The sequence below is a fragment of the Macadamia integrifolia genome, chromosome 6 (assembly GCF_013358625.1).
Source record: "Macadamia integrifolia cultivar HAES 741 chromosome 6, SCU_Mint_v3, whole genome shotgun sequence".
Classification (NCBI taxonomy): domain Eukaryota; kingdom Viridiplantae; phylum Streptophyta; class Magnoliopsida; order Proteales; family Proteaceae; genus Macadamia; species Macadamia integrifolia.
Genome location: NC_056562.1, coordinates 33,364,099 through 33,390,821, shown reverse-complemented (window position 1 = coordinate 33,390,821; position 26,723 = coordinate 33,364,099). Strand labels below are relative to the sequence as shown.

The 26,723-nt window shown below is 38.1% G+C and overlaps 1 protein-coding gene across 5 annotated transcripts; it reads right to left on the bottom strand.

The window, feature by feature from the left end:
• Window positions 1-1,349: 1,349 nt before the first annotated feature.
• LOC122081802 (DEAD-box ATP-dependent RNA helicase 8-like) lies at window positions 1,350-21,723 on the bottom strand. Of its 5 annotated transcripts, none has more exons than XR_006141221.1 (10): window positions 21,111-21,723; window positions 19,442-19,502; window positions 13,919-14,153; window positions 11,173-11,411; window positions 5,937-6,188; window positions 5,681-5,861; window positions 3,048-3,136; window positions 2,894-2,967; window positions 1,887-2,791; window positions 1,350-1,674 (listed from the first exon to the last, which is right to left on the bottom strand). XR_006141221.1 is itself a non-coding variant. In XM_042649097.1 (9 exons), exons 1-9 carry the CDS (start codon window positions 21,341-21,343, stop codon window positions 2,713-2,715), a joined length of 1,443 nt encoding a protein of 480 aa, XP_042505031.1. In that variant the 5' UTR covers window positions 21,344-21,723; the 3' UTR covers window positions 1,350-2,712. The 5 variants fall into 5 exon arrangements, 1 of the variants encoding a protein (XP_042505031.1); XR_006141222.1 differs by having other exon boundaries at window positions 1,350-2,291; window positions 2,637-2,791; XR_006141220.1 differs by having other exon boundaries at window positions 2,637-2,791.
• Between the last annotated feature and the right edge of the window lie 5,000 nt (window positions 21,724-26,723).

Genomic DNA, 26,723 nt, shown 5'->3' with positions numbered 1-26,723 from the left:
TGGTAGCTTCAGCTTGTGAAGCCGGCACCCAGGGGAGGAGGTCGTGGGATCGTACCCTGTCGTACGCATTGTGTGTATGTGTTTTCTTATTTATTCTGTACCCACCCGTGGGTTGCCCAGATGGTTAGAGCGAACTTGAGATTGTGTGGATTAGGCGCACGGTCTCAGGTTCGATTCTCCATTTGTGCATCTGCGATTTAAATGGAAATCATGACAATAAGTTGTGCTAGCCTCCCCTAGGATTGGTCGAGGAGCGCGTCAACTGGCCCGGACACCTTTGGTTAACAAAAATAAGATAAAAAAACCTCGGAATCAAGGTCTCAATTTCATTCCGAATCAGAATAGGTCAGAATCAATCCCAAAACCTAAGAATCAGCCCCTTGAATCTGAAAATCAACGATCCAGTCCCACCCTAGAATTGGCCACTCCAGTACATCTAGAATCAGGATCATCACAGCCGATTCAACAATTCGAATTCCAATTTTTGAAACGGAAGCCCTTACCCATATTCATCTTCACAGAGAAATTCTCCCTACAGTGTCGGGTGAAGACTGAAACTGAATTACTGAACTAGTGGCTGCAATGTTCATTATCTCAAGAGCGGGGCTAGTCCAGAAGTCCAGACTTAAGACCATAACTTATTTCAAAGGCAATCAAGAGGCCGTAAAAGTCAGAAAACAAGTGCCTACTTGACACCGTTACCTAACCCCCCCCCCTCTCCCCCATCCCCCCAAAACAATGGAAAGGGTTCTATGCTTCTTCCTTCATCGATGAAAGGACGCACAAAGAGGTACATTGCAGTTTCATCAATAACAAGCAAATGAGCTTTACAAACTCGCTCAATCTAAATCATGTTGGGAAGAGTGTCCATCCATCTTCACAAATAAACTAAATAAAATAATCCTTATTTTCCAAAAGACTAATAAACCTGTCCACGTTATATGACCAACTAATTGAGCTGGGAATAGCAAACAGATAAAGTTACTTCTGCAGAATGCTTGGCCACTAAAAAAAATAACCAATCAAATCTGTTGGATGTGTAGTTCTCTCGAAAGAGTGGGAAAGGCAGCTACCGAAAACCATTCTATAGAAAGGAACATTGGAAAGGCTCCAAACCTATGCTTTATAGAGTTGTCCATCTATTCAAAGGGCCCAGATATTCAATTTGATTTTTTTTTTTTTTTAATTAATTTGCTTCGTTTTAATTTCTAAAAATGTGTTTTGAGTACAAACCCCTCCCCAAAAAAAAAAATCACATTCTTTTGGCACAATTTGCTAATGAAGAAATAAAGTAAACCAGAAATCAACTGATATGACAAAATGAAATTAAGAATCCGGCAAAAAAAAAGTAGTACCAAAAATCTGCATGTTGCAAATCATATCTAGATGAACATAAGAACAGAGTTATGTTAAGCCAGCACAAAAGATCCAATCCTCTGGATGTATAAAACCATTCTAAAGCTGCTTCTTGCAGCCTAATGCATGTTTCAGCATTATGTAAACCAGAGTTTACACATACAGCAGAGAACCATAAAACATGAGGATCCAGCATATAATGTTGATGAAAAAAGTATCACATGCGCTGTACTGCAATTCACTGAATGCTAGATTCAAGAAAAACCACGACGATTCGGTCCAAAGATACACCTCTTGGTAGAGGAAGCTTAACGACACCTGGAACAACATAATAAAAATAATCAAATAAGACACCAACTAGAGAGATGAGAAAAGGTATAATTATTTCAACCTTTCATGAAGTACTAGTTTCTTGGTAGGTTAGCCTGCACTAATCCCAATAACAACGTATACAAAGGTATATTCAAATCTCTTCAATAAACAACCACCCATAATTCATCCCACTGATGATGCAGCACATTCGGACTCACCATCAGGTAGAGCATCTCCTTTGCTGGGAAAATTTGATGCTCCAGGCCAGCCCACATTAGCGGTACACCCCATACCACGAATTCCTTCAACCCAGTAGAATTAGCAATTGAAGTTCCAAATAATTTTATTTTCATATGCTAAAGAGGCTTTTCTGCCTAACTTACCCATCCCCACCTTGAGTTAAAACAAAACAGGTAAGAAAATGGTTTTGCTGAGAGACCAACCAGACTTCTTTTGATGCTTCCTCTACTGTAGCCACATGCCAGTGGGGGTATCAGGTAGAAACTTGCCAAATTAGTGAGATGGTTCAGCACATGTAACTTTGGATTTCCACCTTAACTTCATTGTAAGAAAATCATCCCGTCCAACATTTGCTGGACAGATCCCCATGAAGAAATCCAGACCTTTGAAATAACACAAATAGTACAATAATACAAATATAAGAAATGGGAGAGGGGATGGGCAGGAGATCTAAATGCAACCTGCGTGTATTGGCATCTCGATTTGTATACAGGAGGGGGGCCAATGGGTGCACGGGAGGGAGTGCCTCATGATTTGTAATTTTATATGCAGGGAAGCCCGCATGCTGAGGGAGAAAAGAGAGTGAGAGGGAGTGTACTACCAGCAGTGTGTACATCATTTTCCCAGAAGAAAATTACAGTTCTATCTTTCCACCAGAAGCTGTGACGAGTATGTGGTGGGTGTCAGGCATTAGTAGGGAAACATCTTGTCAGATATAGGGCACTTACTTTATATTCCTCGGTGTGTACACTAGCCAGATCTTTGCCTCACTCACCATTGTTGAGGGAGAGATTCCCGCCAATGTCACCTGCAGTAAATACCCTGGTCTATTTGTGGAGGAATTTGCTTGATTTCAGTCCCAAGCTCTTGTTCAATCCTGTACCTGTAAAGATAAAAGAAGTGACAGATATATCAAATGGATGAAACTAAAAATGCAAGGATTGACAGGTATAATTCACAATTTTAGTGGAACCAAGATACATACAAGTTGAAGCGGTCCTCATAGGTGATCAAATTAACAGCTAATCCAAGGTGTCCAAACCTTCCCGATCGACCAACCTGGTTATGTTACGACGACTTAATTACTCAGGAAAAAAGCAAATACAAATCTTTTATACAATATAAAGACTAGAACATACCCTATGCAGGTAAGTCTCGGAGTTCTTGGGGAAGTCAAAGTTGATAACAACATTGACTGCTTGAATGTCTATTCCCCTCGTAAACAAATCTGCAAAATTGAAAAAAAGTTCAATAACATTACCGTCCACAATGCATCATATCTCTCTTCTATAACAAGCTTCTCTACAGCAAAATGAATTTGGTTTAAATGAAAATGTAAATTTGAATTTAAAAATAAAAAAATAATAAAGGGGGATGGGGGATTGTCAGCTACTCGGGTTTAATATTGGGACCCAGATTTCCCAAACAGCTGTGTAGGATGGAATATTCTTATTGGGTACCAAGTTCTGTCACATGGCAGATCCATTGGGATTGAAATTTTTTTGAAACCCCAAGATCCCCCTGCTCACTTGTCAAATTTTCAGCCAAATGGAGTTGAACATGTGGCACACCAAACCATTGAAAAATCAGAGACTAATAATTGGGTGCTTGGGTCGATGAGGAGGTACACGAACATACATGGGAAGGTATATGACTGAATTCAAGTTTGAAATTTGACGTGGCCTATCATAACTATTGCCTAGATATCCAATGATCAAATTTGCCTCATCACTCTTCAAAGTGACAGAACCAAGGGGTGCCCATTAAAAGGAGATCCCATCCTAAACGACCATCTGGGAACCCTTTGTGTCTAAAAATTAGGCCAAGGTCACATCAACCAAACTGATGCAGGAACACCTCATTTGACTTGTGCAATGTACACACTGATGAGCATATTTCTGGCATTGCCAACTATACCCAGAGCAATGTTAATCCTAGCAACGGAGACCTGATTCTGGGCACAACTTGGAGTCCTATTTAGAAATTATACTATTGGAAAATATCAGTTGCACAACTTGGAAGTATGTAGGAATCCTAATGGCATCCAAACCAAAAGCCCAAGCTTCAGGGTGCAGAGGCCCTTCCAAGGTCATAAGCCCAGTAGCCGCATGCTACCTGACCAACGTGGGACTAAAACCCCTCCCATTCCCAGCCATGGAGCATACTCACTGCATCAAATCCCCCTAGCTTTGAGCCATAAGCTCGAGCTTTAGGGTTGAGGCCGTTCCTAGGTCCATAAGCCTACCAGCCACACACTACCCGATCAATGTGGGACTAAGAACCCACCAATTCCTGACCATGGAGCACTCACTGCATCACATCCCCATGGTATTTGCATTTCCCATGGTATTTGCATGAATGTGGCTTCTCAACTGAACTGAGATCTGTGGAACATAAATCAACCTGAACACTATTCAAGGCAGTTGAGAAAGTAGAGGATTGGGATTTTGGAAAGGAATTAAAAAACACATTATTTTAAAAAAGAAGTTGATTTTCAGATGACACTCCTGGAAAGGAATCAAATGACGATCAATCAAAAACCTGAAAGAGGGGTGTGAGAATATCAACACATTAAAGACCAGCAGTAATAACAAAGAAGAAAAAGAACAAAGGAAAGAGAAGAGAATTGGGAGAAAGTTGTGATGGGAGCAATGAATCTCCAAACCATGGGATGGTATCTATATTTATACTAAAAAGTAACCAAATAATAACATAAATCACATAAACCGAGAGCACTAGACCACATTACTAAACCGAGACCACTAGATTACCACACTCAACACGGGAAAGTTACATAGAACACACACCCACAGACAAAGAGAAAGAAAAAGGTCAGCTTTTGAAAAGGTTGTAAAGAGAAAAAGAGGGATGAGGATGGATGGATCTTGTATGTTATTTTTGGGACTAATCAAAGGAATTTCTACCTGCTTTCTGCCTGTAATTTGTATACATCATTTTTTTTCACCCTCAAAAACTAGTTGATTCAAAAAGAGGAGGAAAAAAAGGAGTATAAAAGTTAACTAACTTATTTATCCAAAAAAAATTAGCTAATAGCTAAAACATCAGTTTACATCTCTTCACCAGAAAGAAAGGAAAATAAAGATCGTCTAAGAGTTAGGTAAGTTCTTTGATGGAAACACAGAAGTTCTTGCCTCACTATATATATATATATATATATATATTAATGAGTGTTGAAAAGATTATCTTAGAGTCACATCTTCATCTGAATGGCTCCTGCAACCGAAGGCTTCCATGTTTGTTAAATCAAAATTCTTCCCCATTGATGAAAGGAAACTTAATCCATAAAGTTATGGAGGTACACTATTTTATGCCATAAAGTTATGGAGGTACACTATTTTATCTTAAAGAAGTTAAGTTAAAAGCTTATTAATATCAATTTCAAAGATAAACTATAATCTATTAGAGCAAATAAAGATCTATGTGGTACTGACAGGAGATCCAAAACACCCAACTTCATCCCTCGTTTTGAATTGGAACTACCTAGTAGAGAAGTTCACTGTTGTCTATAGCCATCAGATGAGCATGACAGAACTGTTGAGGCAGCACTAAATGGGATTATTGGTGAGAAATAATAGATTAACAAGAAAAAAAAGCAATGAATCTTTAATACAGAGCATAAATTTTTGCATTAAGGAAAAAAAAAATCAAATACTCAACCAGCTATGAACATATAAATTTTTAAGGACTTAGATTCACAAATAGTTCAAGAAGTATCTACAAGAGTAAAAGTTAGAAAGAACAAATAGCATACCAGTACAAACAAGATTCCTGCAAGCACCATTTCTGAAGTCATGAAATACCCGGTTACGATGATCTTGCAACATCTTCGCATGAATATAGAAGCATGAATATCCAAGCTCTGTAATCTTCTTAGCCAACAGTTCCACACGATTCACTGAGTTGCAAAATATGATGGACTGGTTGATTTGAAGCTGGAAAGAGTCCATACATCAGTATATCCATAAACAGGGAACATGACAAAGCACATGCACCAATGGAGGACAAACCTTTGAGAAAAGAGTGTTCAGGCAGTGGACCTTTTGCCTTTCCTCTACAAAAGCATAGAATTGTGTTATGCCCTTGAGGGTTAGCTCATCCATGAGATTGATTACATAAGGCTTCAGAAGGTATCTATCTTTAAAATCCTTCACCGTCACAGGAAATGTTGCTGAAAACATCAAAATTTGCCGGTTTGCAGGCAGAAAACGAATTAGATGCTCCACAGAAGGTTGGAATTCTGGAGATAAAAGCTTGTCTGCCTGTGATGCAAAAATGCGAGCTATCAGACAATAGAATTATGAAATTCAATACAAATTTTTCAAGAGCTCATGGTTCCTGGACCACCTAGGAAGAGCTTCTTGTGAAGCCTAAGTATCCGCCCCATGGCAGGTCAGATAGAGCCCAGTTTTTGTGGGCAGGTAAGTCTCCAAGGCCCTGTGCTCACATGTCAAATTTTATCCCAAACAGAGTTTGTCAAGTGGAAAAATAGAGATTTGAAAAATTCAGGACTGTGGTAGAGCACAATAGTGGTTGGAGTACTGTAGGCCGACACAGATATACATGGGGATGCATGCCAATACAAAGGAGGGTGTTTAACTAAACTTGAGTATGACATTTGACACATGGCTAATCTAGACCATGATCTATCTATCCAACGGTCATAATTGCCCCATCATTTGTACACGTGGCAGAGCGATATTAGGACCACCCAGGCAGCCCTTCACCAATTCTATATTACAAAATGATCTGCCAAACAACAGGCCAATCATCAGAAAACAGAATCAGAACCTCTTTCTCTCCCCCTCTGAAGAGGCTGGAATCCATGTTCTTGGATAAAGTTGATAGGGAGAATTGAAGGGAAGGCACAAGCTCAAAAAAATTAAGTGGAGGGGTGAGAAGACCCTCTTCCAATGTACGGAGGTGGCTTAAGCCACAGTTTTAGTTTTCTTTAAATATATGTCGTCATGAATGTCGTTTCTTCAGTTTTTGAATTTGGTGTTATGCTTCATGTCTACTTGGTATGTCCTCTTCTGCTTTTGCTAAGGCATCCTACAATAATGCAACGTGGCACCATAAAAAACTATAGCATGTACAGAGGCGAGTTAAGAATGCGGCACATGGGCGGAGGATTAGATTTGCCTCCTGGAACATTGGTTTGCTGACAGGAAAAGAGTATGGAGTTCATTGATGTTATGAGGAGAAGAAGGACTAACGTTGCTTGTATTCAAGAGACTAGATTGAAGGGTAATAAAGCTAAGATGTTGGATGATTTTAAACTATGGTATTCGGGCAACATAGTGGTAGAGATGGAGTTGGCATTGTGGTGGATAAAGACCTAAAGAATGATGTTGTGGATGTTAAAAAGGTTGGAGATAGGATTTTATCCATAAAGCTTATGTTAGATAAAGAGGTGGTCAATGTAATTAGCATGTATGCACTCCAACCAAGGTTGGATGAAAGTATAATTACAATTCTGGGAGAACATGGATGACTTAAATGCATGGTTTTGGTCCAGATGAAAAGATAATCATTGGAGGAGACTTGAATGGTTGCGTTGGTAGAGATAGGAGAGGCTGTGAAGAGGTTCATGGAGATTATGAAGTTAGAAAGAGGGATGAGGAGGGGGCCTCAGTATTAGACCTTGCGACAGCGTATGACCTACCAATTGTGAACACCTTCTTCACTAAGAGAGAAGAGCATTTGATCACCTACAAAAGTGGGTAACATACCAGCCAAATCGGCTTCTTCCTTGATAGAAGGTCTGGCAGATTGTTGTGTAAGGATTGCAAGGTTATACTGGTGAGAGCTTAACATCTCAACATAGATTGTTGATATTGGATATGCACCACAGTGTGTCGAAGCGTAAGCCAAGAAAACCTGTTTTCCCTAGGGTAAGATGGTGGAGATTGAATGGAGAGTCTTTAAGGTCCTTTACCGATAAAGTGGTGAAGCAGGGAAAGTAGGATTTTGATGAAGATGCCAACATGATGTGGACTGAGATGACACATTGCATAAAAAAAGTTGCCAAAGAGGATTTAAGGGTTTCTAATGGTACTCGGCTGGCCCCTAGGGAGACTTGATGGTGGGATGAGGAAATGCAAGCAGCTATTAAGCTTAAGAAAGACAGTTTTAAGATTTGGCAAAGGACGAAGGAGGGCGAAAATCAAGAGAGGTATAAAGCTACCTGAAATGAGGCAAGAAAGAGTGGGGAAAGCACGACTGAAAAAATATGAAGACATATACAATTAAACACTAAAGAAGGGGAAAAAGATATTTACAATATAGCTAAAATCTGAGACAGAAGAGTAGAGATTTTGATATTGTTCGATGTATCAAGAGTGAAGATGGTAGAGTTCTTGTAAAGGATGATGATATTAACAGGAGATGGGTTGAGTATTTATGCATATAATTAAATAGAGACTACACATGGGGGAGTAATGAGAGTATTCATTATAACAACACACATCATAGATAAGTCCGAAAGATATGAGCGAATAAGGTTAAAGATGCCCTGAGAAAGATGAAAGTTGTAAGTCATCAGGCCCAGATGTGTTACCAATTGAAGTGTGGAAGGGTTTGGGAGTGTGTGGAGTTGCCTTGCTAACCATGTTGTTTAACAAGATTATAAGCATGAGAAAGATGCCTAATGAATGGAGGAAAAGTTTTGAAGCCCCATACTACAAAAACCAAGGCGATATACAGAGCTGCAATAACTATAAAGGCATAAAACTTATGAGTCATATTATGTAATTATGGGAGAAGGTCATCGAAGTCCGCATAAGAAGAGAATCTAGGGTCTCGAGGAACCAATTTGGTTTTATGCCTGGGAGATCCATGACATAAGTGATTCTACAGATGCTCATGGAAAAATCAATAACCTACAAAAAGGATCTTCATATGGTCTTCTTCGGCATAGAAAATGCCCATGACAGAGTCCCCCGAAGGCTAATCTGGCATGCATTAGAGAAGAAACAGGTGTCTAGTATGTATGTGGACATAATTAAAGACATATATGGGGGGTGTTATCTAGTGTGAGTGAGATCTGTGGGAGGTCACAGTAGTGAGTTCCCAATTACCATTGGTTTACATCAAGGATCTGCTTCAAGTCCCTATCTGTTTACGCTTATGATGGATGATTTAACTAAGAACATCCAATAAGAGGTCCCCTGGTGTATGTTTTTTGCTGATGATTTCGTTTTGGTGGATGAGAGAGTGGCAGGGATTAATGATAAGTTGGAATTATGGATATCTACCTTAGAACCAATAGGTCTTAAGATAAGTAGAACAAAGACGGAATATATGGTGTGTAACTTCAGCAGTTCAAGGACTGATACTGAAGTGGTGAAACTTGAGAAGAGAGAGATTCCGCAAAGCGACTGTTTTAAATATTTGGGGCAAATTATTAATAAGGATGGTGAGATAGATGATGTCTCTCACAAAATTAAAACAAGATGGATGAAGTAGAGAGGTGCTTTTGAAATGTAATGCGATCGACGTATTCCTCTCAAGCTTAAAGGAAAGTTCTACAGGATTGTTGTAAGACCGTCTAGGTTGTATGGAGCGGAATGTTGGGCAATCAAGAAGCGTAACATAGATAAATTAAGTGTAGTAGAGATGCGGATATTGAGATGGATGTGTGGCAAAACTAGGAGAGAGAGAGTGAGAAATGATTAGGGTTAGAGCTGAGTTGGAAGTGGCCCCGATTTAGGACAAGCTTCGAGCATGCCGCTTAAGGTGGTATGGCCATGTTCAGATGAGGCCTCGAGATGCTCCAATACAGAGGAGTGATTAGACCAAGTGGGAGGAAATCGAAGAGCTAGGAGCAAACCTAAAATGATCATTGAATGGTAAGGAAAGACATACAGAAGCTACGTCTTGATAGTAGTATGACATCAAACAGAGTTCAAATTGGAGGGCAAAGATCCATGTTACCGATAGCGTTTAGGTGGGATGGCCCAAAGGTGTCTTCTTTTCTTTATCTTTTTCCCTTTTCCCTCTTCTTTCTTTTATCTCTTTCTTTGATAGATCCATGTAGCCGACCCCACTCAGTTGGGAAAAGGCTGAGTTGTTGTTGTTGTTGCTTCATGTCTACTTGGCCTCGCAAGTTAGGGTGGTTCTTCTTTGCTCGTTGTGAACATCCTTATCTTGGTTTACTCCTTTACCCTTCTTAATAATCATTTTATCCACCTGGTTTTCCTACACTATTGTTAAAGAAAGAATCTCCCTAACGGGCCTCTAGATCTGCCACGTCACATATCAGATGGGCTGAAAGTATGTGGTAGACACCAAGGTCCCCTGCTCATATATCAAATTTCAGACCAATATGAGTTTGCCAAGTGGCAAAACAAGAAATTGAAATTGTTGGGACTATGTAGAGGATGCATGGATATACACTAAAAGATGTTGGGATAAATGATTGAATTTGAAGCTAAAATTTGACACATGGCCTTTTCAAACCATTCTATAGATATCCAATGGTCCGATAAGCCACATCACTCTTCCACTTGGCAAAACCAGGTGTGCCCGTTAAGGAGATTCCATCCTATATGGCCATGTGGGAAACTTTTTTCCTTACTTTTCTCTTACTCCCAGTAGAAAAAAGCTTCTAACGGACAAGGTAAATTTTATGCTCTCTAAGCCAATTGATAGGGTCAAGCTACAGTTATGAAGTTATATGTATTGCCGAACTCTTCAATAACCAAGGCAAAAATGCAAAACTATGAAATGTAGGTGACAGTGGGAATCCTTCCCAAACAACTCCATGATATATTTTGGGGCCGGGGGTGGGGGGGGGGTAGTTTATTAGAGGGGACAGAGAAAGATAAAGGGCAGACAACCCCAATATGTGCCTATGGCCAGAATCAGAAAAGTGGAAAATGCAAAACTAATTTTTTAAGCAACAGACAAATGAAAGGAAAATTATGATCAGCAACATGTACTCCTACACAGGGAACACATGCTGCATATTCCAGCTATGCAAAGGTGTCACCACCAAAAGCACATGCAAATGACAGATTCCTCATGCCCTGAGCATAGAGCTTCACACCTTAAGTGCCTCCTATAACAGCTACTAATAAATTAAAACTTAAGAGCATAGAAACATTCAAAAGGATCACATGAATAATTTGCCAACATCCACTAATAAGAACGCACAACAGAAAACACATCCAAATCCAAAATTCACTCTCTCAGAATCTCAAACAAAAAGGATCCAACATAATAAATTTTTTTCGTGAAAAATACCTCATCCATAACAAGCATTGAGCAATCTTTCAGGACACAAACACCTTTTTTTGCAAGATCAAGTATCCTGCCAGGTGTTCCAACCAGCAAATGCACAGGTTGGTATAACCGCATGATATCGTCCTTCAAGCTTGTTCCTCCTGTGGTAACCATGATTTGAATCTTCAAATGCTTCCCAAGCTCCTTACAGACTTGTGATGTCTGCAAAGCCAATTCTCTTGTCGGAACCAATATAATAACTGCATCAAAGCAAAAAAAGCAAAATATAGGTTCAAAATCAATGAATCAAAACTACTTGTTCATCCCAAGATGTGAATATTCCATACAAATGGACCTATATAATGGTCCATATTCAGATAAATCAAGTAACAGGATCAAGCATGTGTGTAGATGAACGTCGTTAACTAAAAAAGGGCGCACTCAGTACACGAGGCTCCCACCACTGCAGGGTCTAGGGAGGGTCATAATGTACACCGGCCTTATCTCCACTTCGTGGAGAGGCAGTTCCTGCGTTGAACCTGTGACCACTTGGTGATGCAGAGGAGCTGATGACTTATGTTTCCGGAGGAAGAAAACAGAGCCAGCAAGCCCACTGGTCTAGCTCTCGGCTAGGCTATTCTGTCCAGCCCATCTGGAGCTTAGTAATATTTTACATTAAGTCTTATTTGGTTCATTTGTTTGCCTAATTGGATTAGGAGTCTTCAAGTTGTGTAATATACAAATATTTCAGTGACAAGTTATTACATAAACCAGGAGTCAATCTTCCTATTCAGGTTAGGAATTGAACTATAGCTTTTCTATTTGAACTCTTGTACAGCCAAGAGCTCAGTTCACGATTTGATTAAAGAAGTAAGTTTGTTCTCGGCAATTACTGTGAGATTCAGCATGGCGTGAAGCTTTTGGACAGAGGGAATCTAGTCCTGTGGGTGAGAAACCTGTGTTATCTTTTATCTACTAGGGGCAAGCCAAAAATGACCATAGGAGAAGTGGTGACAAAAGACATGCACAGATTAGGCATTGCTACAAGTATGGCATCGAATAGAGCGGATTGGAGGGGCCAGGATCTGGGTAGCAGACCCCATCTAGCTGTATTCTACTCTGTTTCTATTTTAGTGATCTGTTTCCTTTCACTTTTACTATTCCTTTTCCCTGTCCTTGCTTGGATCCATGTAGCCGACCCCATTAAGTTGGGATAAGGCTTTGTTGTTGTTGTTGTTGTTGTATCCTCTGTTTTAATCTCCAACCAGGTACTGTTCTGTCCCCATCAATTGTGTCATCTCTTATATATCATAAGTTTTAATCACTGAATTGCTTTGAATTTCATCATCATATCTGTTGGTAACATTGGTGATCAATCTCTGAGATTACAAGGTTTATTTATCAGTAATTTCAGTACCTGTTACTCCCCTGATTTATACTTGTTTTCAGCCTGTTTTGTGTCGACGGCACCCTGATCTGTCTATCAGATCTGGGTGAGCTTTGGGGGTTCAAAAGCCCCTCCCAAAAGAGTAACTCAGCCTGAGTTTGAGGAGGTTCGGACATACAGATTAGATGCTACACTAAATCTCCTTATTTTTTCCTATTAGTTATCTATTAACTGAATTCTTTTGATTACTTTAAATCTGTCCATTAAAACTGATCCAGAGGAGGTTGAGTTGATCCTACATATGGTGTTAGTCCAAGTTTCAGTCTCATCTGAATTGTTAATTTGATTTAATTTCATATGCTTGCTCTATTTGCTGGATTTGTGATCAGATTTTGAGATTCTTCACTTAATCTCAATGTGACCATCAAATTTTTCCCATCTTTTGAGGGGTTTCTATTCTATTAGTTTGTAATCGATCCTGTAATTTGGCTCTCATATGAGAGGATTTGGATTTCTGTTATTTGCCAGGTTGAATATATGAGTTGGGTTAGTTTGGGATTCTGTCCAGGAGGTTATCTTATCTACCCCCCACCACTTGTTCACAATGGAGCAACCTTACCGTTGCACCAAGGTCCACCCTCTATGAACAAGTCATTAACTATCTGTCTCAAACATACGGTAAAATTAAGCCACGACATCATACAATTTTCTTTGACATGATTAACATCCCTGGAACCGTAGGGTGTTGTAGGGTGTGCTCCAGGAAACAGGACTGGCTTTATCCTGGTCAGAGTAAGACATTACCTACTGTTTTGCATGCAAAGGGATAAGCAAGAGACTGCCTAACCAGAAGAAGTCCTTCCCCTCTCTTAAGAACCAAACACACTCTATGCAATAACTAATAAACATCCAAACCTCTGAAATCAACTCAATACCTAAATGATTGTTACTGAATCTTTCCGGTCCAGAGGAACCAATTGTCTAACCAGTTTCACTCTATTAAGAGTATCAAATTATCAATTCTCATTAAAGTAATTGGAATACTTTCCTCCAAAATATAATCTATCAAAAAAAAAAAATGTTCTTCCAGAATATTATAGAAGCATTTGCATTGCTTAAGCAAGAGTAGAAATTCGTGTACTGAGACGTGGCACAACATAGCAATCAAAATCAACTCAAATGTTGATTACTGGAGTGAACAAAACACATACAGCTGGTTGAAAAATATTATAGAAGCATTTACATTGCTTAAGCAAGAGTAGAAATTCATGTAACCACTGAGATGTGGCACAACATAGCAATCAAAATCAACTCAAATGTTGATTATTGGATTGAACAAAACATATACGGCTGATTGAAAACTTGTAACTAGAACAGCACCTTGAATAACATTATTGTCTTGATCAATTTTCTCCAGTGCAGGAATGCAAAATGCAGCTGTTTTCCCTGTTCCATTTTTAGCTCTAGCAAGAATATCGCTACCAGTTAAAGCAATTGGAATACTTTCTTCCTGAATAGGAGAAGGCCTTTCAAAACCTTTCTCATAGATTCCCATAAGCAGCTCACGTTTCAAAAAATAGTCCTCAAATTCATTTCCTTTAGTAGCAGTCACATCCTGGGAGTAACAAAGTAAAAGAAATCAGGAACTCTAAAGGCAAAGAATGTAAATGCTATAAAATATGGCACAATATCTAATACTAAGCCCAATAAAAGCCAGAGTAAAACCAAATAATTAAAGGTCCCATTTTTGTCAGCATGAAGCCATACGCATCATTTACATAGCACTGCTGCCCGCTCTTAATTGATTAATTGCTTCAACGAAGTTGATACAGTTAACAGTGTCTAACCGAGAAGCCGAGTGGCCTTTAGAATAAAGTATTTTGGGCCCATGATTAGGTTCTATACTTCTATGGGCTTTGGGCTTGTTATCATTTATGTTTTTATTTTAATTGACCTCTTTTATGAGCTCAAAATTTAGGATTTAAGGGCACACAGGATTAAGTATATGCATAAAATTGTGTAGGTCTCATGTGCCATTAAGTACCCAAGTTAGTTTAATCTAAAATAGTCCCTTTGAGTCAAGTGTTTAAGCTAGTTTAAGAAGGTTAAGAGTCATTAGTGGAGTCGATTTAGGAGATTTTATCTATATTTTTTTATAAATAGCAATGTAACCAACCCACCCCCGCCATGATTTTGACTGAAATAGATTAGTTTTGTATGGAAAATTGCCTTGTTTGGCATACTCTTCCTCTCTCCCCTCTCATTTTCCCTCCCCTCACTTTCCTTGCTGGCTGTCTTCTCTCTCTTTCTCACAGCAAGATTTATCCTCTCACATTATTCCCTCTACTTCTTCCCAATCTCACCCACTTCCTTCCTATCCTGTCTCTTAAACTCTCTTTCTTTTCTATTATACTGATTCTTTATGTAAGGCTAAGTCACAAGACATAACCCCAAGTAGGATCACTAGACAACTCCAACAAGGTGCTAATCTTAAGAATTAAATCAGAATGTAAAATCAACTTTCGGCAACTAAACCAAGATTCTCAATAGGTCCTGATATCACTGGTAATGCCCACACAGCAGTAGAATAATTCCCATTAAACAATACAGCCAGCAAAACCCTAGTCGAACGTCATAAATTAGGTCAAATCTCAGGAAAACAAATCATGAAGAAGAACCACGGTATCAAGGGGCCAGATAGGGAGAATATTACCATTGAATAGGGATAAGTATGGAAGGATTCAACCCCCGAAATTTCAGGACTAACTGATAGCCACATGCTGAGATATGCCAGTTCTTGATTTTAGGGTTCAATGGGAGAATTCTGGTACTATCCAAACCAGAGGTCAGAACAGATCCAAACCCTGGTTGAGTGATGTTCCTGGTATGCTGATGTGTCCTGCCAAATATCAGCCAAAGGTGATGGATTGTTGCGCAGATTCGAGGACTCGATAAGGCAGCAGAATTTCTTGAAGAAAACAGAACCGTAGGGTCTTGGATATGTTCTCTGAATCAAAAGTAAGAAAACAGAGTTTGAAGCCTTTGAGCGGTCCTTAACCACCTTTGGACAGGATTAATATTGCCAAATAAATAAAAAAAAATTAAAGAAAATGGAGTCGATGGAAGGGGAGACGGGGGAAAGAAGAAGATAGATAGGATTGAGCCTCTCGTGCAGGCTTCACTTCCCAGTTTTAATCTCCCCTAAATATTCTCCTTGTGAGCTGGACTAGGGGACCCACAATAAACCTCTATCACGAGGAAGTATCACCAGATCTGACAAGGATGTGGGATTGTTCTCTCTTTGCAAGCTGTCCAAAGTCTTCAATATCCTCTCTCGATCTATTCCCGATTATTCACCATGCAATGCTGTACAAGAAGTAAGTCTTGGAAGTTTACATCCGCAGGGTATACCCATACAGCTGGCATTAAATACCTCACACAAATCTGGGGATAAATCTAGTCAACAGCTTCACATAGGAATTAATTGGGCTGCAATGTTGGACCAATTGTGACCAACTTTGGAGGTCCAATTGTGGACTTGATCTACATCATTCTTCTTTAGATCTGATCTCACATACGAAAGCAAGGCCTTTTCTCCCTTTCATTCCTATATTCTCTCTCCTCTACACCAATCAACAGCTTGTTTCGTTTCTTATTTTCTCCATTTATTTTCTACTTTCTACCACTATGGCAAGCCTAGTCCTGTATATTTTCTCACTACAATTTCTTCACTAGTTACTACTATCATACCTAATCAGATCTGGCCATATCAACCATTATATGAGGATCCTTTTCCACCAATCCTTAGCAGAACCCATCACCTGTAGATCCATCATTCGATCTACGTTGTTTGGTATCAGAGCCAAACTTGAAGCTCTTCACCATGTAGGTTGATCGATACATCTACGACTTACTCCTTTCGATGAACGATAACCTTCATACAATTCAAGAGAATATGCAAGACGCAAGGCCTTCTTTTAAGGAATTTTGAGAACATCATAGAGGCGTCAATGTAGACTTCAATCAAAAACGTTAAGCTATATTTGAATTGTATGAAGAATCATTGGAAGTGGATGATCTTCGAAAGAAGGTCATGACTGAGTTTGAAATTGAGAAATTGATTGATGGTTCGATTTAGGATGTGCAGCCAAGGTTTTAGGCATAGGTATCAGACCGGCCGTTATGGTACAGGCCTGATTGTTTTTTATGAAAAAAAAATGGGTTTTTGATCCTTAGGCCAATACATATCGGTATCGACATCACCAGCAATTAAAACCATCACCGATGAACTAAAACCTTGTGTAGAGCCCCAAGACCATATTCCAATTGAGGAAACACAATTTGAAGATTCGGGACCGTTGATTTCATTCTTCCACCACAAATCTTGGATGCGAGAAATCCAATCGTTGTTGATTTTGATCTTGAGATGCGTTGGATCATCGTACCATCACAGCCAACGATAGTGGATGTTGATTGAGTGGTGTTAATTCTCCCATACTCTAAAACTCGAGGACAAGATTTTTTCAACACCAGGGGAATTGATACAGGTTAATGGTGTCTAATCAGAACAATTGGGCCTTGGAATAAAGCATTTTGGCCTATGGTTGGGTTCTATGGGCCTTGGGCTTGTTATTGTTTAAGTTTCTCTATTGTAATGGGACTCTTTTATAAGACCGAAAATTAGAATTTAAGAGGTACACAAGATTAATTACATGGACAAATTGTGTGGGTCCCATGCGAAATAAAAGCTGTGTTTAGTAACGTTCCAAAAAAACGTTTCTGGAGTTTTTTCGTTCTATGAGAACGAAAAAACGGAATAAAGCGTTTGGTGCATTTATTGTGTTTCGTTTTTGCTTTTGAACAAAAAGTGAAAAAAAAAAAATCTAGAAACGAAAATTAACGGAACGACAAAAGGTAGTTCCATCGTTCCAATTTCGTTTAAAAAAAAAAACATTTTGACACGAAAACTGAAATTTCCGTTTTTTACACGAAACATTACCAAATGCAGCCTAAGTAGCCAAGTTAGTTTAATCTTTAAGAGTCCTTCAAAGTAAAGAGTTTAAGTTAGTTTAGGAAGGTTAAGAGTCATTAGTGGAGTCAATTTAGGAGATTTTATCTCTATTTTTTATAAATAGCAATGTCAATATGTTACCAACTCACCGCCTACCACGATTTTTATTGGAATAGAATCATTTCTCTTTATCCCTCTCCCTCCTCTCACTTGCCCTGCGAGCTATCTTCTTTCTCTTTCTCTTGGTAAGATTTCTCCACTCACACATTATTCCCTCTTTCCTCACAATTGCACCTTCTTCCTTCCTATGTTCTCTCCCAAACTTTTTCTTTCTTTCCATAGATATCAAGGCGTCACCTAGGCAATAAGGCGGTCCAGTCTAGACAGGCACCTTAGTCTCCATAGGCGAAAAGGAGTTGCCTTGATTTTTTCCCTTCCACCCTCACCATGGGTCGCTTTATGCCTTGATAACCTTGTTTCTTTCCTATATAATAAGTCTTCTTTAGATATGGACTTTCAAATCTGATCCTCCCATACAACAGCGATAACTTTTCTCCCTTTTCATTCCTATTTCTCTCATTGACACCAATCGACAGCTTATTTCCTTTATTATTTTCTACTTTCTACCCCTGTGGCTAGCCTTGTTCCATATGTTTTCTCCCTGAAATTTCTTCACTAGTTTCTATTATCAATTTATCACAACCAAATCTGGCCATATCAACCATCTCATTAGAATCTTTTTCCAGCAATCCTTAACTGAGCCCATCACTAGTAGATCCACCATTCAATCTAGCAGTAGAAGTGATGATATCCAAGCCACAGTTTTAGACTTCATTAGGGTTGTATATGGCCCACAGTGGAGTCATGGACAACCATTTCTAACCCAAAAAACAGGGTCTGGACTCTGGTGCACCGAGATATTGATTGTTGCCACCATAACGGCACTTCGTTTTCAAAATTTTGCCATGTCAAACACCACATGTCCTCATTTTTGTTGGCCTCAACACTTCTGTTTCCATATAAGCCTACACAATAAATCATGTGCCTCTATTACCCAGAGTGCATCTTTTTTCCTCCCTTCCCCATGGACCTGAACAAAGATGGTAATAACACTGATAGGTGGGCTATGACATTCATTCAGAAACCCCTCAGGTCCAACGTGCTATGACATAAAATAATCTTTTGTTTTGATATCCATAAAATTATTTCATTTAGGCAATTTTAACAGCATTCCAGCACTTTTAAATAAGTTTGACCGGAACGTAATTTTCTCATTAAATCTCATATTTAAGTAATCTTAGACTTGTTAGAAAGTTGGTTTTGTGTTCTTCCTAATATAAAATGTCTCATGTAAATAAAATCACTAGACCAGTCAAACTTATTATAAAACAAAAACATTTCTCTAAATGTTGATTTTTATGATTTGAAGTGGCTTAATATTGATTTTTGATGACTTGACGTGGCTTAATGTAGCATACTAAATAATGTTAGAAAATAGGAAAAATAAAAAATAACACTTTGTCGTCTCAGGCACCTTGTTCGCCTTAAGGCAGGCGATTTGTTGCCTAAACACTTAAGCAGCCCTCCAACACCTTTGTTCGCCTTGACGCCATGACAAATATGGAAGGCACATCATCAGCAACAGGAAGGAGCAAAATGGGCAAGAAAAAAGATTCCTTTGGTTCATATGTGTGTACATGTGTGGGTGTGTGTATGTGTGAGTGAGTGAGAATAAGAGAATGAGAGAGGGAGAGAGAGATGTAGGAAGAACGCAGAAATCAAGAGAGACAAATGAACAAGGAACTAAGTCACAAATTTCCCACGGAGTAGCTAGTAGATATAATTGCATACATGAAATTTACGACATATAGTAGCATCTTCAATATTCATACCTCTGTCCTGTAACGTGTATCAGCTGGTGGTATCTTAAGGCGTGCCTTCCAGTCTTGGGAACTGAATCAGGGAGAGAAAAGTAAATGGCTTCAAATTTTCAATTCATGTACTAAGTAAACATTGTAGATGTACATCTTAGAAAATACTAGTACTACAGATCCCAGAACCAATGGGGTTTTTACAATTAATATCATCAATGACAACAGGCAAATGCTCCCTTCATGGCCTGCCAAGATATTCTTACATAAATGGCCCTAAATATCTGCCCCACGGCACCTTAGTTGTATTCCTAAAATTTAGGGCATCATAATCACATCACTGTCTAATCAGCTGTTAAATTTCAGACCAGATGAATTTTTCCATTGACATTAAGCTTTAGAAAAATGGTTACTAAGTAAGATCAGGACATTTTTGTGTAATGGCTGAAGATACAAACAAAAGAAATAGTACAACACTTGAACTCTCAATGATTAAGCACTGCCACTGGCCCTTCCATAGGTCTGACTGACAAAATATCTGCACCTTGCCGAATGCTAAAAGTTGCCTGCACCGGCACCCTACACCCATGTTCCATCCAGTTTCACTTTGCACTGCCTGAGCATTTTTTTTCCTCGAGTTCTCCCCCCCCCCCAAAAAAAAAAAGTAAAGGATCTCTACTAAGCGATGAGAGGTGTGAGATCTTTACATTATTTTTTTTTTTTTTTTTTTTTGGGGGTGGGGGGGTTTGGTTTTGGAGGTGTTCCCTTTTTCCTCTTAAGAATTAATGATATATTATTTATATTAGAGAGAGATATAACAAATGGATATGTTATGAGACCACCACCATGGCAAAACCCCTAACAGCCTCTCCAACGACAACCAAAAGAGGAAAAAGGGAAAAAAAAAAAAACTGGAAACTCTGCGCTCACATATACAAAAAACCTTCTCATCCCGTGGCAAATTTGACCAACCCATGTTACTCATCTCTCAAGAAGTTAAATCATGGCCCACATTGAAATGAGATATCACCTAGAAAGCAAGGTTACAATTTCGGTAGATTTCAATAAATTTTGATAGATTTTGGTAAATTTCGGTAAATTTGCATCTAAATTTCTAGATTCGTTTTGTTTCAACTCATGTCTAAACCAAAATGTTTCGCTGGAATTTTGACATTTTGGTTGAATCTGAAGTCTGAACCACGCTAGAAAGAAAGATAACAGCCAATCTGATATAGTGAATCAAACTGAGTGGAAGAGGGAGATGAACTCTGAAACTCCTTTTTGTTCATTTTTCAGGATTTTCTACTTTCTTCTATTAAGCAAAAAATGATGATTACATCAATATGATATGAATTTGATTTATGGTATGACCCTTGATGCAGGTTACTGCAAATTTGTACTGTTCACTTCCTAGCTAGAATGATGTAACAGCGAAGCTCTCTATGCACTGAGCTTAAGATTTGACTCATGGGAAAACATTTCCACCGGCAAATTTCTAGATCAACTAAAACATAATTTTGAACCTGTTTCCTAAACAATGTCATTTCCTTCTCTTGCTAGACGCAGGTTGTCTGGATCTCATCAAAGTAACTATTTCCACAAAGGGAACGACGGCGGGAAGGGGGGCAAGAAATTGGAAGCAGGAACGAAATGCGAACGTAGAAAATGAAGAAAACATACGAGACCGTACCTAGAATCAACGGCTTCCGACTGTACTGCTTTTTCAACCTCGTTAGAACCAGAATCGTTTCCCATTGGATTTCTCCTTAGCCATTGTTGTTGCTGAAACTGCTGTTGGTTTTGGACGGTATTCCTCTGCACGTACTGTTGCTGAGGGATTCGAGCTTGAAAGTTAGGGTTTGAGTTAAAATTTCCACCACGACCATTGCCGATCCCGGGGGGATACCTGCCTCTGGTATTCATTAGAACTAAAGGGAGTACCGAACGAACCTAACGAGATTTTTCCAATTCTACAGCGAAAAAGAGGAATGATGCAGAAATTAAACGAACCACTGGGACAAAAACTTCAATCGGAAACAATGGTATAACAGATATATCGAAGATTCTAGGGGACTAGAGTAGAAAAGTTTCGAATTAGGCCTAAATCACAGACCAAAAACACCATTTTGGAAAAAGAAAACTCCGGCTATCACACAGTGCTGAAGAAGAAGTCCAATAAAAGGGGATCAATGCGATGGTGTTTTCGTGCCCTAGTCGCCAAGATATGCTTAACAGTCGAGTTTTGTGGACGGGTTTTGTGTCCATGACCGTTTCGGGAGAAAGAGGTTTCCTAGTAGGGCATCATCAGTACTGAACAGTAGCTTTAATTGCTTAAAAAACCCCAGAATTTTAGGGAATTCCCAATAACCTCATTAACTTTTTCAAATTCTACAAAATATACCACCCGGCCCGGGGGTGTCACTCCGTCGGGCCAGGTCAGTCCAGGCAGGCCTGGCGGGCATTTATCCTTTGCATTGTGACCTGTCCATTTAAGGAATGAATTGGTCGTGAACTCGTGATCATGCTTGATTTGATTTCGGGCTTCTACGAATTGAGCTAATCTGGTCTTAAATAGGTTAATGCACCATTAAAATCTTAAACGGGTTTTTATTATTTTAGATTTTAGAAATTTTAATATTTTAATTAAATTGTCAACAATTTATAAATAAACAAAATATACACTTAATTATATTCAATAATTAATAAAAATATCAAAATATATCTCATTGTACCCAAAAAAATAAAAATATACATATAAACCATTATGCCAATCATGTCAGGCTAAATCAGACTGGTAATCTATCAAGCTAATTGGACTTACATCGTGCAGCATTGATTATAAACAGATAAGGCTTGAATTCGGGATATTTATTATTTAGATTGAGCTTTAAACGAACGGGGTGGGTCGGACTTGTGATGCCAAGCCTGAAATTGACACCACTATCCCCCGCCCCCTCCCCTCTCCCCTCTCCCCTTTCCCCTTTCCCCTTTCCCCTTTCCCTTTTTCCTTTTCCTTTAGATTCTACACTAGAGTTTGTGACAGGCATGAAAAGGGAATATTATAGGAATAGAGGCCCATTTGTTGATATAGGATGTTGCAGATGGTTTCCTCAACCAACTAGAACACTCGAAAGTAGGGGTGTTAAAACCTATAATGAACAAAAAAAAATCAATTAGACCAAATTGAATCGAAGTCTTATAAGGCTGATTTTGATTTGGGCTTTTACAAGTTGGATTGAACCACACAAAAAACCAAACAAGCTAAAAACTAATTCAAAACCCAAATCAAAATCGAAATCAAATCAGTAAGAAACCAAAATCACCCCAAAAACTCAAATTAAAAAAAAAAAACAAACAAACAAAAAAACTAAAAAACTAAAAAACTAAATTGGTATAACAGACCGAACCCAAATTGGATCAAAATCCAAACCAACTCGATTACAAGTCAATACAAGAAACTGACTCCAAAGTAAACTGAATCCATGACCAATCGAAATCGATATTTCCTAATTGATTTGATTTTGGTTTCATCATACCCACACTAAAACCAAACCAAACCAACCTATATTTGACACCCCTACCTGAAAGTCTTCAGGAAGACAAAGTCCCAGAGACCCTAACCCAGTCAATGCATAGAGTCGACCAACACCAAAGTATCTTATTTAAGTTGATATATTTCTTATTTAGCTGCTTTTAATTTTCATCTTACTGTCAGTGATTCATCTTGATTATGGATGTTGATGTGGTATGTGAAGCTCATGCTCACTTGGAGGTCTTGAGTTCAAGTATCATGACTGTTATCTTGATATCTTCCCCTCCCTACCTATTAAAAAAAAAAAAATCTTCCCTCATACGGAGTTGCATTAGCCAGTTGGGCTCTCCTTCTTCTTCTCTTGGATAAAAAGTGAATTGGGTGGGTTTAATTATGAGAGTTAGTGTGCTGGACTAGATTGGACAACAATGGAGGCCGCTGGGCTGGGCTAGGCTGCACTTGGTGGATTAAAAGGAAATTTAAGAAAAAGAAAAATGACTAAAGAAAGAATAAGAGGAATAAGGGAGGACTAAGGCACCGTTTGATAACGTTCTGTTTCTACCATTTCTGCATTTTTTTGTTTTTAGAAATGGAGAAACAGCCTAAAAAACGTTTGATAAATTTGTTTCATTTCACCCATTTTTAGAAACATAAATCAAAATTTGTGTCTATTTACAATTCTATAAACGACATTGACATCGTTACTAGAAACGACATTTATATCGTTTCTATAAATGAATTTGAGAGGGAAAAAAAGACTGTTGTGCCTAATAAATCTCTCAACTATTTATACCTAAAAATAGACAACCGAACCCTTTATCCCTTTTGGGCATCCGATGATACTATTGGGTTTTTTAGTGGCATCATGTCTACAAAAAACATTTCAAGAAACATGGTTATCAAAAAATCTATGTTTGTTTCCAGAAATATGAAAATCAGTTTTTGCTGTTTATAGACACAAAATATGAGAAACGTTATCAAACGGTGCCTAAATAGCATAAAATGACTGTCACACTCCTCGTTAAAAGTAAAAATTCCATCCCTTGTAATTTGTAAGAACAGTAATAAAAATATGAACCAGGATATGAAGGTGTAGGGCCCGTTTGATAACATTTCTGCCGTTTCTGTTTGAAGAAATGACAAAAACATGAATTTATGTTTATAGAAACATAAACGGAATTGAAGGTATTTGATAAGTCATGTTTTGAAAGTCGATAGTAACCAGGTTAAAACTTATTTCGCCTAGGTCATTTATTGAACCATAAATAGGTATAAATTTTAATTTCTATTTATGAAAACAAGTGGAACGAAATAGTTTATCAAACGCTTTTTATTCCGTTTCTCTTGTTTCTGTGTCAAAAAACGGTTGAAACGCATTTCTTGAAACGTTATCAAATGGATCCCTAGTAATTATCCGATTCATTGCTTCAAATATTAGTATTGAACATGGCCGACCCAAATCGATGGAATGGTTGCTAGTAGGGTGTCAAACGGTGAGGTTTTGGTTATTCGGTTCGGTTTCGGTTTGGTTTACATTTTGATAAGGTGAAACAAAAACAACACTGGATAAGAATAAGGTGAAATCAGAATCGTTTTGATCTAGTTTCGATTTTAGAGGTTTTTAATCGGTTTTTGTTATTTGGTTCACAATCGGTTTACATGGGGTCAATAATATCGTTTTAGAACATGGTTTGCATCCCACAACTAGTGTGAATCCTACATATATTAAATTTTCAAGAAAGTTAAGACAATATACATTTATTTTACCAAGGACAATATACTTTATATGTAAAATACTACATATATTATAACTAATTAACTATAATCATAGAAATTATAAAATCAATAAGTGTGAAAGTGAAACTCCCTTATTGGTTAGTACTTTTCTTATTTTTTTTCTCCCATCTTTTCGTAGGGACCTATCGAATTTCAAAACAATTTAAGTCTTTAATATTAGGTGCCGGTTAACCATCGATTTTTTTGTTCGGTTCGATTTTGAACTGGAATTATGGCCTATAAAACCAAAACCGGATCAATTTACTATGGTGCGGTTTGGTTCGATTATAACAGGTTGGTTTCGGTTCCAATAAACGATTTCGGTTATATATTGATACCCTTAGTTGCTAGAGTTCAAAAATCGATTTTTTTTTTTTTTAATTGAAAGTGAGGGGTGGAACCAACTGTCAATGGGTATCGGTATCAATATCAACCTAACAACCATGATCAAATCTCCCACTTTAATTTAAAATTATATCAATCTTGACAGTTTTGGGTGATTAGAATAGCCCAATCCAAACTGGATCAATTGGACCAATGGTTCTTCAAAATGTTGACCGAAAGAGTAACATAATAGCAGGGTTTTACTAACCTCATAGAAATGAATTCACAGTTTGCTCATGGTCTATTGGAACCCTCAAATTAAAATAGCAAATCAAAGACATTATTTGTTTTATCAATTTTAGGGAAAATGAATGCTCCTAGTCACACAGTCGTCATTGTGTCCAGACACAGAGGGTGACAAAATAACATATCCACCCCCTTATGCTCATGTGCATCCCCCTCATTTGTGCCAGTGTTGGTGTAGGGTTGTACGGTCATGTAGTATTCTTTTTTTCCATTAAGTTAATCTGCACCAATGAAATGATTTCCTCTCTTAAGCGAAAGTGGCATTTTAGATTGAGACCGTCATATATTAAATTGGGGATGATTTGAGGAGGCAACCTTGTTCTTTCATCTTCTTTCCAAAGATAGAGAGAGAGCATAAAAATTGAAGTAATGATTACCGATGTAGTGAAAGTTGTCGACATTTTTCCTTAGGTAGACAAAGTTGTCCACATATATAGTTCGAATACAGTTAAACAGAGAAATAATTGTGTATTATTGGCATATATCATCACATGAATTGTAGATTAGATCATTATAAATTAATACTTAGCGCTTTCACATGCATTCAAATAACATGAATCTCTATGGTATGATTCTTTAAGTTGGGAGTCCCTAGATGAATTGAAACTTCCTACAAAAAAAACCGCTATATTCTATAAATCATTATAGATATTCATAAAATCCTCTCTCTCTCTCTCTCCCTCTCTCTCTCTCAGTTTTCGTGAGACAACCTTACATATGGAAATTTATGAAGCTAAGATGTCATGCAAAATTATGTCTCTAGAAGGGAAAATGATGTAAACGATCTCCATTAATCATTGGGAAAATTTCACACACAGCCCTTCAGAGGTATAATTTTGTCCCTTAAAATTTATTTCTTCTCATTTTTCCCCTTAAACTTGAATATTGTGTGTAATGACATCCCTATTACACTGGAGTGTGGTGTGGTATACAACGGTGTCTTAAGATGAACACTTTTTTTCTTTTGGTAAGCCTAAGATGGACACCATAGCTAGTAGTGGAGAGAATCTAGACCCCGTGGAATGAGATTAACAATAAAAGTAATTAAAAAATAATCATTATGGATTATGAGTTAATTTTTTAACATAAATTTAGCAAAATATAAATTTTACCTTACTCTCCACCATCCCATGCTCATCACACTGCCCCGCACTCAATGCAGAGAATAATCACCAAATAATCGCTCTAATAGAAGTTCTTCGCATCACACCACGAACAATATATAAACCTATTCCCACACCAACCTTGGATTCGTTTTTCACATCAAAATCACAAAGAAACGTTGACTCAGAAAAACCAAAATCAATTCTCCTATTCACATCTTAAAATTAACAAAATGAACGAAAATGTTTAATTAACACTTAA

What these genes read in the sequence shown, in the direction of transcription:
- LOC122081802 (XM_042649097.1), bottom strand. Translation starts at nt 21,343, where the DNA reads ATGAATACCAGAGGCAGGTATCCCCCCGGGATCGGCAATGGTCGTGGT. An exon ending in TGAACACTCTTTTCTCAAAG is followed by an intron (nt 5,862 to 5,936) that starts GTTTGTCCTCCA and finishes GACTCTTTCCAG; the next exon opens with CTTCAAATCAACCAGTCCAT. An exon ending in TATGAGGACCGCTTCAACTT is followed by an intron (nt 2,792 to 2,893) that starts GTATGTATCTTG and finishes TTATCTTTACAG; the next exon opens with GTACAGGATTGAACAAGAGC.